This window comes from Dasypus novemcinctus, chromosome 7 (genome assembly GCF_030445035.2).
Source record: "Dasypus novemcinctus isolate mDasNov1 chromosome 7, mDasNov1.1.hap2, whole genome shotgun sequence".
In the NCBI taxonomy this organism is placed as follows: domain Eukaryota; kingdom Metazoa; phylum Chordata; class Mammalia; order Cingulata; family Dasypodidae; genus Dasypus; species Dasypus novemcinctus.
This window is the reverse complement of record NC_080679.1, coordinates 26121856-26135819: the sequence shown is the minus strand read 5'-3', so window position 1 is coordinate 26135819 and position 13964 is coordinate 26121856. Positions and strand designations below refer to the sequence as shown.

The 13964-nt window shown below is 56.1% G+C and overlaps 1 protein-coding gene across 19 annotated transcripts in view; it reads right to left on the bottom strand.

Moving 5' to 3' along the window:
- TNS1 (tensin 1) overlaps positions 1 to 13964 on the bottom strand; it is a 216761-nt gene that overhangs the window by 166800 nt on the left and 35997 nt on the right. For 17 of the 19 annotated variants that reach the window (XM_058300129.1, XM_058300130.1, XM_058300132.1 and 14 more), the window contains exons 2-3: positions 12440 to 12554; positions 2780 to 2817 (exon numbers count right to left, since the gene is read on the bottom strand). In XM_058300129.1, the coding sequence (XP_058156112.1) occupies positions 2780 to 2817; positions 12440 to 12554 (153 nt within the window). Of the gene's footprint in view, positions 1 to 2779; positions 2818 to 8604; positions 8623 to 12439; positions 12555 to 13964 lie in introns of those variants that run through there. The other 2 variants (XM_058300157.2, XM_071216128.1) reach the window with 2 other exon arrangements.

Here is a 13964-nt window from a genome sequence, read left to right as displayed (position 1 = left end):
TGGCCTTTTCCCCAGCATGACAAGGTCTGCTCACCTCAGGCCTTTCCAGCTCTCAGCTTCTCATGCAACATCATTTGGGTCTCACCTCAAATGAAGCTTCCTCCAAGAGTTTTCCTGGGTTACCCCAGCCTAGTCACTCTCCAACCCATTGCTTTAGCTCAAACCCTTTATAACGTGTTGCCTATTCATTGTGTCTCCCGTATAAGAACATAAGCTCCATGAGAACAAAGGCCTCATCTGTCTTGTTCAGCTAGAACAGTATCTAGCACCTAGAAGGTACACAGTAAACATATAGTGGGAGAATCCTGCCTAGAGGCAGGGGGATGGATGACATGACTTTCAGGTTGGTCTGGTTATAAAATCCAGAGTACAGAGCTCTCCTGTGTGCTTTGGGACTCATATCACCATTTCAGGCAGGAGAAGAAGGCAGGGCAGTAGTAAGAGCTGTGGTTTCAAGGGAGACTCTTACCAGCTGGGTGGAGCTCACCAGTGGGTCTCATTTCCTATGGAGCAAAGCCCTATAAAAAGCCCCCTCTGTCTGACTGGCCACTGCTCTGTCAGTCCACCCTCTCCCCTCTTGGCGGGCCTCCTTGGCTGGGCAGAGCTGGAGAGGTGCGACCTCGTGCAGCTCAAGCCCTAGCATACTTGAGGTCATCTTTGGCATCCCTCTGTCTCCACCCAAAAGGCTGATGTACAACAAGGGGGCCATCTCCTGTCACCTGTCTGGGCCTGTATGGACCACCCTTTCTCCCTACTCAGACTCTTCACTGCTAGTAAATTCCTCTCTTTATCTTCTCTAAATATATCCTGCTGCTGCTAAGAGATGGAAAGCAAAAGGAGGAGGGGTAGGAAAGGATCAAGAAATATCTGCCAGTAGGCTCATGAAGCCTAAAAAGAGAATGGGTGAAGAAATACCATGTGAGACTTTGGGGAAGTTACTCAACCTGTTGGTGCCTCAGTTTCCTCATCCGCCAACCTCATCTTTTTTAAAGATGATTTCTGAGCTCCCTTCTGAGCTTGAGAACTGTGTTTTATGTTTTGATTGTATCAAAAGATAAAATCATATAATTTGAATAAAATCAAATAATGCACATGAAGTGCTTTCTAAGGTCTAAAGCACTGTACAATTGTTAATTGTTACTAAGAGAAACAGATATGAGGAGGGACTAGGCTGGGGAAAAGCAGGGAATCTGGAAGATTCTGAAGTTTAGGTGGGAAAATTCTGCTCTGAATGAACAGAACAAGGAGGAAGGTGGAAGAAGCAGCAGAAACTCATGACCCATGCAGAGAGAGAAAAGGCTGAAGGGGTGTAAAAGCAGAAGTCAGTGAAAGGGGCAGAAAACCCACTGTGAGGAAGTGCCTACTGCAAGCCAGGCCCCTGGCACCTCTACTAGGTGAGCACCCCAACCAGAGTTTATAGATGGGGAGACATACCCTGGCAAGGCTGTGCAAACAAGGTCACCCAGGAGGTGGCTTCCCTGCAGCCGGCTCCCTCAGCACCCCTCTTGCATCTAGCGACCTACTGGTAACAACCAGTGACTTTTGAGCACCTACTGTGTAGGTTCAGCACTTTACACGCATCATCCCATTTAATCCTCACATAAGGCAGGCTTGTACTTCCACACCCTTGAGGATGGAACGGAGGCTCAGAGAGGTCACCCAATTGGCTCCAGGTCACCCAGCTAATCAGAAGCAAGCCATGAGATGTGCCAGATATATGAAGCCTCAACTGCTCCGTGCTCTTTCTGAAGCATCCTCCCTCCTCCTTCCATCCATTGAATTCCTTCCTGAAAGATCAAGTGTGAAAGCAAAGGTGGGGGAGGCAGGGCAGGGAGGCCACTAGCAATAATGGGAGAATGTGCACACCTTGGCTGCTTGTGAAAGGGAAGGCAGGACATTTTCACCTCCAGAGAGAGCTGAGCCTATCTGACACAATTTCCTTCCCAGGCTCAGAACCCATCCTGCTGCCAACACCCCTCCACCCCCATCAGTCCATGCAGACTCCAGCTGGTCCATCCCTCCTCTCTGGAGGACTGAAAGGATGCACGGGGGTCCAGCCAGCCCAGCCAACCAATACCCAGTAATCTGGCTGGTTTTCTTCCCTCAGTTTCCCTCTCCCACCAAGAGGAACCAGGAAATACAGATGGGGAAACTGAGGATCAAGGTGGAACCTGACCAATAAAGAAGGGTGGGCAAGTCGCTCCAGGGTTCCAGGCCATGCATGGTCCAGTCCTCCACCCTCCTCCCCACGCCCCCACCTATTTTCTCCTCCCGGCCTCAGGGACCAGCGACTGTGGTTCCAGCCCCAGTTTTTCCAGGCTGGCCAAATCCGGCCAACCAGGACTCTGCGGGGCTCGCAGGGTAACCGAAATGCATCCCCCTCTCCCTCTGTAGCTGTCTCCACGCCCCCCCCCCAAAAAAAAAAAAAAACACCCCCTTGAGAACCAAGGAAAATACCACCAAGGGCTCCTCCCTCGAACGCGGGGCTCAGGCCAGCCACCTCCAGTAGCCGCAGAGAATGGGAGCCGCGCCCCCACCCGGATCCTCCTCGCTCCCCCACTGGGCTCCACCACCCCTCTTCCCGGGCCCCGGCCTTCGCCTTCACCTTGACCTGCGCCCAGTCCCCGCGCCCTGGCGCTTTGCATAAACAAAGGGAGGAGGAGAGGGCGACCCGGGCACCGCCCCCGCCCCGCCGGCGTCCGCGCTCGCGTGCAGCGACCCCGAGGCCGCCGGTCCCCAGCCCCGCGCCGGTCCCCAGCGCCGGCCCGCGGCCGCTTACCTTGGCCTGGCATTTCCGATGACAGCAGAAGCTGCATACTGCAAGAGGGCGAGACACAGAAAGAAAGTTTGTAGCCGCGGGGTATGAAATGGAAACTCCGGCGCAATCTCCTCCCACCCCGCCCGCAATCCGCGCTCGGGAGGCAAGGAGGGAAGGAGGGCCCGGGAGAAGGAGGGGGCGGAGGGGGGGCGGAGGGGGGGCGGGAGCGCCCGCGACTGAGGACCCGCGCGGGCCGGGAGGCGCGGAGCCCCCCTCGTCAGAGCCCCTCCGGGCGCGACTAGGTGGGGAGGACAGGGGAAGGGGCCGGCCCGGCGCTGGATCCCCTCCAGGGGCAGAGGTGGCTGGGTCCCAGGCGCCTTGCCAGCCAGGCGGGCCGTAAAGGGGGAGGCTTCCTCCACTCAGGGGGCGTTTAACACACACCGGGCGGCAGGCAGGCGGCACGTGGGACCCGCCGTCCCACTCAGAGAGACACTGTCAGAACTCCCGACCCACGAGGGGACACACACACTCACGCTCACAGCGAACACACAGCCATACGCACACCTAAGGCTGCACACGCACGCTGGCGCCCTACGAGACCTTCTGACCTGGGGGCACCAACTGCACACCCACAGGAGGGAAGATGCTCCCCGGTCCAGCTCTGGCGCAGATGCATGGACACAGACGTGGACAGATGCTCACACAGACTCACAAACGTCACGTTAATGAGTTGAAGCACACACACACACACACACACACACACACACACACACACACACACACGCCATGCTCCGCCCTCCCACTACCAGAAGCTGGAATCAAGTTTCCTATCAGGTTCCCTCAGTCTGGAATGTCCCCGGCCCTGCACCCCCACCCCCACCCCACCCAGCGCCTGGTTCAGCCCCTTAGCCCTGGGACTCCAGGAGAGGGGTGGGGATACCTCCGTCTACCACCCCCCACCAGGTCCCACAGATGAGGCGAGGGGCTCCCTGAGCAGAGTTTCTGCCCTGGCTTGGGCCTTGTTGGCTGCCCAGGGCCTGCGAGAAGGTGGGTTAGGGGCACTGGTCAGAGAACTGGGGTGGGAGATGGAGCAGGGGAGCCACTCTGACCCCAAATCTTCAACAGCCACGGCCCAGGACCACAAGCGAGGGCCCCTTCCAACTGGACCCACAGTACCCAACCCCCTTCCAGCTATGAGCCTGATTCTTAGCAGACCTCAGAAAGGGAGACTGAGGCACAGATGAAGGCCCAGAGCACCAGAAGAGGCTCCAGGGTTCCCCAGACGAGGCTTCTGGTTTGTCTTGAAATACAATGGGGTGGGAGAGAAGCTGGAGAGCAAACTGGTGGAATGTGGGGTGTGACCATGGCCACTGGCTCTTCTCCTGGCCCCAGCTCAGACCTGTGACTCAGCCATTGCTGAGCAAGGCTTTCCTGACCCCACCGGCCACCCAGCCCAGCTCCGGCGCTTCTCTACCCCGGACTTGATGAGACATACCCACCCCGGGCCACGCTAGGACATCCCCACTCGTCTAGCCTCAACGCTTCTCTCCTTCACCACCACCGTCCTTCCTACCCAGAGGTGGCAACTCCCTTCCAGAGGGTGGTCTCTGTCTGACCACAGCGGCCTCCCAGCCTTCTCCGCTGACCTTGGAATGTGGAACAGAGAAAGGCCCAGGTCGGAAGGCTGAGCTTGGCAGGCTCTCCAGCCAGGTCCTGCCCCTGGCCTCTGTGGACCGAAGCCCAGGCCTTGGCATAGGAGCCCACTCCCCTCCCCCGGGCCTTCCTCTCTGCTCCTACCTCTTGACAGGCATCTCCACTGGGCACCCGTTTCTACCACCTTCGTAAAGTTGTGAACTCCTGCAGGGGAAGGACCCGCCTTCCACGCCACACATACACACACACCCTGCACCGTGCCTGGTACATAGCAGAAGCTTAGTAAACGTTTGCCGAGTTGGGCCTGATTGAAGATCTGCCCTGGAGTTTATAGCACCCCTCCCTCAAATCATCCCCACCTCCTTCTCAGCCTTTGCCTGAACTGTAACTGCCCCCCTCCAACATCTTATATTCCACCAGAAAAGCATCCCTGAGTGTCCACTCGGAGCCTCACAGGGGCACACGAGGCCAGCACTTGGTCCTCCTCCAGCGCTACGCACTGCACTTTTGACAGTTCCCAGAATGTACCTCAGGTCCTTTGCACATGCCGTTCCCGTGCCTGCTCACTCTCCCTCACTCCAGCATTCCGTTCCTCCCAGGGCAGAATCCTTATCCTTCTGAAGTCCACTCAAAGCCACCTCTTCAAAGAGGCTTCCCTGACTACCCAATTAGTCTCACCCCTCCTCCCCATTCTATTCTCTGTCAGCACCTGGTTACTTCTTTTGTAGCACAGTTCACAATCTGAAGTCGTCTTGGGTGATTTCCTGCTAAATTATGTACAGTCTGTCTCCTCACACCAGATTCCAAGGGCAGGGAGCACGCCTGCCTCATTCACACTGTAGCCCCGGCAGCTAGAACCGGGTCTGCGGCGCCAGACAGCATCTTTGCGCAAATTAGAGAAGGACCCGCCTTCTGCGCGGACTAGCCCCAAGGACACACAGCTGGGCTAATGCACGGTGTCTTTGTGGGAATGGCAAGAAGGTGCCCTTTCTCCAGGCGGAGCCAGCCCTCTGCCAGGGTGCATGGCTTGATGAGCCAAGTATGGGCTGGTTCCACTGCTCTCTCAGGCAGGCGCCCTTGGCCGTGAATGGCCTGCATGACCAGCCCTGCCTGATACCCAGAGAACAGTCAACAAATGCCCTTGAAGTGCCCACAAGTGAGTGATGGGGCAATTGGGCAACGGCAATGCAGTGCAATGAGGGCTCCCTGCCGTGCTGGAAAGCAGGGGGCCGCTAGGCTCTCCGGCAGGAAGCAAGGAAGACGCCCTCCACCCCAAAGACGTGCCAGCTCAGACACCGCGCCCCAGTGGAGGGGCCAAGCAGGGCAGGTGTGGCCACGCCCCGGGCGACGGATGTCTGCGCCTTCAGGAGTACCTGTCCCAAGCCCAGGGAGGCCCTCTTGACCTAAGTCGCCTCCAGGGAGGGCCCCTTTGCATTCTTGGTCAACTTTCTCAAATCTTCTCTCATGGGGCAGTGTTTCCTCCTCTGTATTCCTCTTGCTGTAACCCGAAACTTCGGCATGCTATTCGGCTGGCGTCTCGCTCTCCAGATCAATGGCACATTCAGCTCAGTTACCTAGGGGAAACTGCAGCAGCCAGCCTCCAAGGCGGCCCCCTGGGCTCTCCCCTCTAAGCACGCCCTCGTGTAGCTCCCTTCCGTGTTGAACAGGGCTGGTTTCTGTAAGCAATAGGATACTGTAGAACGACACTGTGTGACTTCTGTGGCTACTGCTTAAAAGACACTGAGCCTTACTAAGTCCATACTATGCTGTGTATTATTTAGTAAACCTATCACACACCAAAAAAAAAAGACACTGAGGTTTCAGCTTTGGTCTCTTAGAGACTCGCTCTGGGGCAGGACACTCAAGCAGCTCTATGGAGAGGTCCACAGGGTGAGGAGCTGAGGCCTGCTGCCAACATCCGTGAGGCTGAAGCACCTGGAAGTGGCTCCTCGGGCCCCACTCCTGCCTTTGAATGGCTGTGCCCCGGCCGCCTCCTTGGCTGCAGCCTCATGAGAGACCCCAAGCCAGAGCCACCCAGCTTAAGTCACTCGTGAATTCCCGATCCACCAAAACTATGTGAGGTAGTTTTAAAATTTGTTTTACACGAAGTTTGGGGTCATTTGTTACATAGCAATAGATAACTAATACAGAAACCAAAGCACAGGATCCCTCCGAGAGTAAGAGGCCAAAAATTGATGCTGGGAACTGAAGCCAGAGGCCCATCTCCTGGGCCCTTCCTTGCTCTCTGAGGACCTTCACGTTCATCTCTTTAATTGCTTCTTCCCTGCCCTTACCCTCCCAACCAGTTAGTCATCATGTCCCAGAAAGCAACTCCAAAGGGGCTGTCAAACCCCAGCCTTCCTCCCCAGTCCCCACCACTGTACCAGTTCAGACCAACTATCCTTCGCTGAACCCCAGCTCCTCACCAGTCTGGTCTCCCTTCAATCCACAGAGTCACAGACCATTCTCAAGTGAGAAAAGATCACATCACATCTGTGTCTAGAACCCCCTGCCCCGGTCCTTAGCACATCCTATAAGGCCCTACATGGCCTGGTCTCGCCTCCGTCTCCAGGCACTGCCCCAAAAAAGATCTGTTCCTGCCATACCAAATACCTGGCCTCTCCCCAAATGGGCCTCTGTGGCTAAAAGGAGCAATTCTGGAATGGGAATTCATATACATCCTTGAAAGCCCAATTCAAAAATGTCCCTCCCTGATTAACCAGGCCCTCAGAGCCAAGTCCTCTTCTTGTCTGTCTTCTTCTTGTCCCAGAGTCCTCAGCTCATATCCCTTGGAAAAGCTCTTGTCTCCTTGGAGGACTAAGTACTCCTTTATGATTTGCTGCCCACCTGGCACCTAACGGTAGGCTTCTCAAAGGCAGAAAGCAAGGTTCTGTTAAACTTTGCAGCTTTGTATCCTGCCCCCTCCCCTAGCACGGGGCGTAACGTACAAATGGGGATCCATCACTTTTAAACTGGAAGGACCCTTCCCAGCTAAATCCCTGGGTGGGGCTGATGCTCTGGGGCAATGGAAGCCCCCGGCGAGAGTGGGTGAGTCCCACTTGTCAGCTCTAGAAGCTGCTGGATGAAGGCAGGTAGGGAACAGGCGTCAGTCAGTGCTTTCAGAGCCTCTGCAGTACAAGCACCACCAGTCATCAAGCTTGGGGGAAGAAGTTAGAAGGGAATTAAGGGGAAGTAAGTCCACCTCCCCTTCTTCCATTCATCCACCGGTCCTGCTGTGCATCTACCCACTCATCAACCTGGCTGCATGTAGATGGGCTCCCAGTTCAAGACATAGGTGACATACTAGCTGTGTGATCTGGGACAAGTTGCTTAACTGCTCTGAGCCTCCATTTCCTCATCTCTAAAGCAGGGGTGATAATAGCATCTACCTCACCGAGTTGTTGTGAGGATTAAAAGACTAATATGCAGGAAAGCGGACATGGTTCAATTGATAGAGCATCCGTCTACCATATGGAGGGTCCAGGGTTCAATCCCCAGGGCCTCCTGACCCATGTGGTGAGCTGGCCCATGCGTGTAATAAGTGCCGTGCCATGCAGGGGTACCCCCGCCTTCGGATGCCCCATGCACAAGGAGTGCACCCCGCAAGGAGAGCTGCCCCACATGAGAAAAGTGCAGCCCACCTAGGAATGGCGGTGCACACATGGAGAGCTGACGCAGCAAGATGATGCAACAAAAAAGAGACGCAGTTTCCCAGTGCCGCCAGATAATGCAAGCCGACACAGAAGAACACACAGCGAATGGACACAGAGAGCAGATGACGGGGAGGGGGATGGGGAGAGAAATAAATAAAGTAAATAAATCTTTAAAAAACAAAAAAGACTAATATGCAGGCTTGGCACGGAGTCTGCTCTACGTAAGGGTGAGCGTCATTGTCACTACGTGGAAGAGCCCTCGTCTCCTGGTCAGGAGACTTGGGTCTAGTCCTAACTGCTGTCACACAGCTGTGTCACCTCAAGCAAGTAGCTCTCCGTCTCTGGGTCTCAGACTCCTGCTCTCGAAAATAAGACAGCAGACCCGCAGGGCCAAGGTGAATGTGGCCTGCTGTCTTGTCTTTATTAGCTTGCTAGATGTTTAAAAAAAAAATTTTTTTTTTCTACATGGGGAAGCCTTTGGGCCAAGCGGCCCCTTCTGGATGGCTGGGGTCTCCCCCCCACCATGCCCCAGTGTCTTACCCTCATTTGCCTGCCTGACCGTGAAGCCTCCTGAAAGCCCGTGGTCTCTAAGCCCTCTTCCAGCCCGGGCCAGTCTCTCCACCAAAGACGCCACCCACCGCTTCCTCCCTCCAGCCAAGCAAGGGAGGTTCTGACCCTGAAGAGGGCCCAAGGCTGTTGGGGAAACACCCGACCTGTGGCTGAGCGGCTGCTCACACTGCCAGCAGCCACTCCTCCTCCTCCCGGGGTGGGCGGGGGAAGGGGGGAAGGGGGAACCACCCCCTCCACCTCTCCCCCTCCTGCCACTCAGGTGCCTGAGTCCTCCCCCATGCACAGCTCAGGATCAAAGCCCCCGAGGCGGCCAGCTCCCACGGAAGGTGCTGTCCGCACACGCCTGCCCGCACCCCCACTGCAGCCTGGACACGGTCAAGTCTAAGCTCCGTGGGGCGCGGAGCCCCTGCCTCACCCCTGGTGTCATCTCGGCCTCCGCCCAGCCGGGTGCAGCCTGAGTACCGAGAGAGGCAGAGAGCTCCATAGCGGGGAGGGGTCCTTAGGTTACCTGAGGGGCAAGAACTATCGCCCCCAACCCCAGCCCTCAGCCCCTTTCCCGCCTCGGCTGGGCCACCCGTCCTCTGTCTTGAGGTGGCTTCCTGCCTCTCAGGAACACAGGAAGCCCACATTGTTGGGATCTAAATGGCCTTTTCCTCCCGGACTCGGGTCGGAAAATGAGCACATAGCCTCAGTGTGCACCTGATCCCCGCGATAACCGCACAGCCGCCCGCACGCCCGCCTGCAGCTCCTTCCCCGCCCCGGAGTTGGCCGGCTGCCCACCTGCCCACCAGGCCGGCGGCCTGCTCTGCTCTGCTCACCTCCCTGGGGGCTCTGGAGGCGACTCAGGGAGCAAGCAGGGAAAGTGGACGTGGGACGGCCCTGAAGTTGGAGCAAGAAATCTCCCAGGGCATTCTATCCAGCATTTGAAACTTCTATTTTAGTAGCCAAACCCTTTATTTGGATTGCCTCTTCGGTGGAATCTCAACAAGGACGTTGGTCGGACTTCTGAGCACTTCCCCTGTGTTGTCTGCTTGAATTCCCCAGTAATCCTCTGAGGATGAGGAAGTGAAGGGCAGGCACGTGAAACAATCTGCCCAAGCTCTCACTGGTAAGTGGCAGCACTGGGATTTGAATCCAGGACATCTGAATCAAATGCAAGATTTCAGTCCACACTTACCCACTCAGTCAAGGAACCATCTGCACAACCATATTTCATGGCAATGGAAGGATGGATGGAAGGATGGATGGATGGATGGATGGATGGATGGATGGATGGATGGATTGATGGATAAGGGGGTTTGTCCCTCTCATGCCACCACAACCTCCTGGCTTCAAAGCACGGAGAGTCTGTCCACTCCTGCCATCTCCTGCCAGTGAGCCCAGCGGCGCCCAGCCCTGCCCCAGGTCGGAGGACCCCAGCCCTCCTGCTGAGGCGCCATTGCAGCCTCTGTAGGACTCTTAGGCTCTCCCTTGCCAGGCCCAGGGCCTGATCCTTTGTGGCCCACTCCTGACACCTGGTGGCGCCTCTGGAGGGTGGCCCAGGCTTTCTTCCCTCCTCCGCCCCCCAGCAACCCCACCCTCTACCTGCACCAACCAAAGCTGCCAAACCAGCCTGGCCGCCCACTGGCCCACAGCTGCCAGCCCTCCCCTCCAGCTCATACAGGCAGGGCCGGCTCTGATCCGGGTAAAACCAGGGCCATCTCTCCCCCACCTTGGGGAACCTCCACTCACATGGAGTCAAATCCTTCCCTCAACGCAGGCCCCCAGGCCAGGTCAGCTGGGGAACTTAGAACCACGGGGCGGCTAAGGTCAGAGACATCCCAAGGTCACACAGCGAGGGTCCCGGACTTCCTTTCCCCACGCCCCTGTGCTGCCTCCTATCAGAACAGTGTTGAGGGTCACCGGTGGGGGAGAGACACTGGAAAGGAATTGGGGGAGAACCAGGAGCTAACGTGTGCAGGCTCACAGGAGGATACAAACAAAACGCAAAACCCCAACCGCAGCAATTCTGCCCACTCCCACCCTAAACTACCACGGTCACTGCCAGACCTCTTGGGGGGAGGGCGACACCCTGTGGTTGATTGCAGTATTGCAACCATTCCTGTTGGCACCCCTAAATACATCCTCAGTGTCCCAGCCCTTCAGCTAGGGACCATTAACCTGCCCATGGCAGGCCTTGCCCGGAATCCACATTCACACACTTCCACCCACCCCTACCTCTAACGCCCAGCTGAAACTCTAGGAAGCCAACCCTGCCCCTGCGAGCACAGGCCCTGAAAACTCCACTCTGACCCAGCCAGCTGTGGGCCTTGGCAAGAGACAGGGCTGCTCTGAGCCTCAGCTTCCTCATCTGTAAAATGGGCATGACACCAGAACCTTCCAGATGCCGTGAGGGCTGCATGAATCCATGCATGGGCACAGAGCAAGCACGTCAATCTTTGTTCGCTAGACTAGTGCCCAGCTGCCCAGCCCTGCTGGAACCATGGCACGGAGATTGCAGAAAACCACGTGAGTAAAGTCTCCAGGGCAAGAAAGAACACAGCCCATTGACATATTTGACATGCTTGGCATAGTCAGGGCCATGTGAGGTGCAGCTGGTTTGAGTGGGGGAGGTGAAGGCGGGTATTGGGGCAGAGAATGGGCAAGGGGTGGATCTTGCCAAGCCTCAGCCATGGGAAGGGGCCTGTGCTTTGTCTTGAGGGTGGTGGGCTTTACCAGGGAAATGATGTCACTAGCTTTACATTTATTATGTCCTGCTGGAAGCCTGTGTGGAGGGTGGATGGGAGAGGATGGTCAGGAAACAGCAAAGGTGCCTGCTGCAGGCCCAGCGAGAAGTAAAGGCAGCCTGCACGAGGTGGGGGAACGCAGAGCAGCCCAGGACTGAAGCGGTATTGGGCAGCCCTGACAGCTGATGGCCTAGGCATCGAGAGTGACACCCAGGCTTCTGGCACAGCAGCTGGGTGGGTGACGGTGCCAGTCGCCGAGATGGCGTGCAGGGCACAGCTCCTGCTGGTGTGCTCTGGAACAAGACACTGACTTCTCTGGCAACAGTGACAGCCAAACCCCAGATTGTCATAGGAGCATGTGAGATAGTGACTGAAAAAGCACCCGGCAGCCAGCAGGTCCTCAAATGATCTGGGTGTGGCACCTCTTCAACTCACCCACAAGCTACCATGAAGGAGGACTGGGACCCAGCATCTCTGCAGGCCTTCCAGTGCCAGGCACATGCCACCCACACACCTTCCACTTGACATCCATGACTTCCACATGCCAGCCACGTGCCCTCCACACACCACCCGCTGACCTCCACACCGCCCACGTGACCTCCATATGCCAGCCACGTGCCCTCCACACACCACCCACTGACCTCCACACCGCCCACGTGACCTCCACACGCCAGCCATGTGGCCTCCACATGCCAGCCACGTGGCCTCCACATGCCACCCACACACCTTCCAACACCAAACACACCCCTCCCACAAACCAACCACAGACCATCCACGTGCTGGCACACACACTTTCTGCACACCAACACAACCCCCACACCATCCATGTCCCTTCCACATGCCAGTCACATGCCATCTGTGCGCATCCCCCATACCTTCTTCATGCCATCCACACACCTTATACCTGTCATCCACACACATCCACATGCGTGACACCAGTGAGCTCAGCATCCCCACCAGATGAGAACAAGGCACCAGGTCTGGACCCCAAGGGCCTCCAGCCTGACCTGGGCCCAGGCCACAGGACAGACTCCCCTGAGCAAGTGCCCGGGCCTCCCCCAGCCCAGGCAGCTGCTGACCTTTGCAGACGCAGCCCTCCCGGGTGATGACCTGTCTGCAGATGCCACAGGGTTTCACCTTCTTGAAGGTCTTCACCTTGAAGTGGTGTGTCTTGGGGGCCTCCAGATCCTCTGGCTGTGGGAGGAGAGTACAGAGCGATCAGACCTGGGCAGAGGCTGGGGTCTCTCCTGGGAAGTCGTCCCCAAGTGCCCCACCTGGGGGTCTAAGCTGATTCATTCCCAGCTCTGGCAGCAGGACAGGCACTGGCAGCTCCCTGCCTCCCTCCCAGGCACAGAACTTTCTGAAAGCCCCTCTTCACCTGCATGGATGCACACAAAGACAGCAGCCTGGGCAGGTGGCATCTGCACTGGCAAGCTGCCCTCCTTGCACCCAGCTCAAGAGCCACGCCACTCTCCACTTGGGGCATTCAAGGAGGAGGCAGGGTGGTGTCCCAGAAACTAGCCTGTCCAGAACTCTACCTGAAGACACTGTAGAGGTGAGTCCTGGTAGTCTGAGCACAGGAAGACACAGAAAATGAATGACAACATGAGAGAGAGAAGGCCAGAGAGGCAGAGATACATAGAGAGACAGAAGGAGAAAGAGGGAGAGAAAGCAGGCATTGAACGGAGAAAAGCAACAGAGAGAAAGAGTGGGAAGAAAGAGACCAAGATCAAAGCAGAGGCAGAGAGAGACTGGCAGGCACAGAGAGAATGAGAAAGATTGGACAGAGACATGCAGAGACTCAAAAGGGGGCCAGAGGATCAAAAAGGAATAGAGAAAAGGACTCACGAGCCAGCTGGAAGGGACTCCCACTGGCCAAATCCGGGAAGATGTGAGCATCACAATGAGTAATGATAGGAATGGCTTAAGTGAGCTCACACTGATAGAAAGAAAAAATTAATAAATCGAAAGTTTGGTGCAGAACAAGATATTTACATGGTTTCCCAGTCTCTTCCCACTTTATACTTACAAATCACAAAGGGGACAAGGTAACTTTTCCTGGCAGACTTCACTGTAATCAAGTGATCAAAGTTAACCTCACCCGTAATGGAATGAATGGAAATTGTGAACCACAGACACTGAGAACAGAGTATCTCTTCTGGGATATTCCTGCCAAAGAGGCACCACCTGAATCTAATCACGTGGAAGCCTCAGACAGACCCAAACTGAGGGACATTCTACGAAATAAATTAAAAGCGACAAGGTCATGAGCATCAAGCACAGAGAGTTCCAGACAGAAGGAGACTAAAGAGACTTGACACCCACAGGCAATGGCTGTTTCTGAGCTGGGTTCATGGCCATACAGGACGTCACCGGGAAAACCGGGGAAACTTCACTGGGGTGTGAGGATTCCGCGGTCCTAATGTAGGGATGCCAGTTTCCAGATTCTGGGGGTTGTGCTGGGTTAGGGACGAGAAAGCCCTTGTAGGAAAATCACGGAAGTATCTGGGATGATGGGGCATCGTTTCGGCGACTTAGGAGAAAAGCTCTTTGCCCTGCATTCGTGACTTTTGTTGAAGTTTGAGATTGTCTGAAAACTCAGAG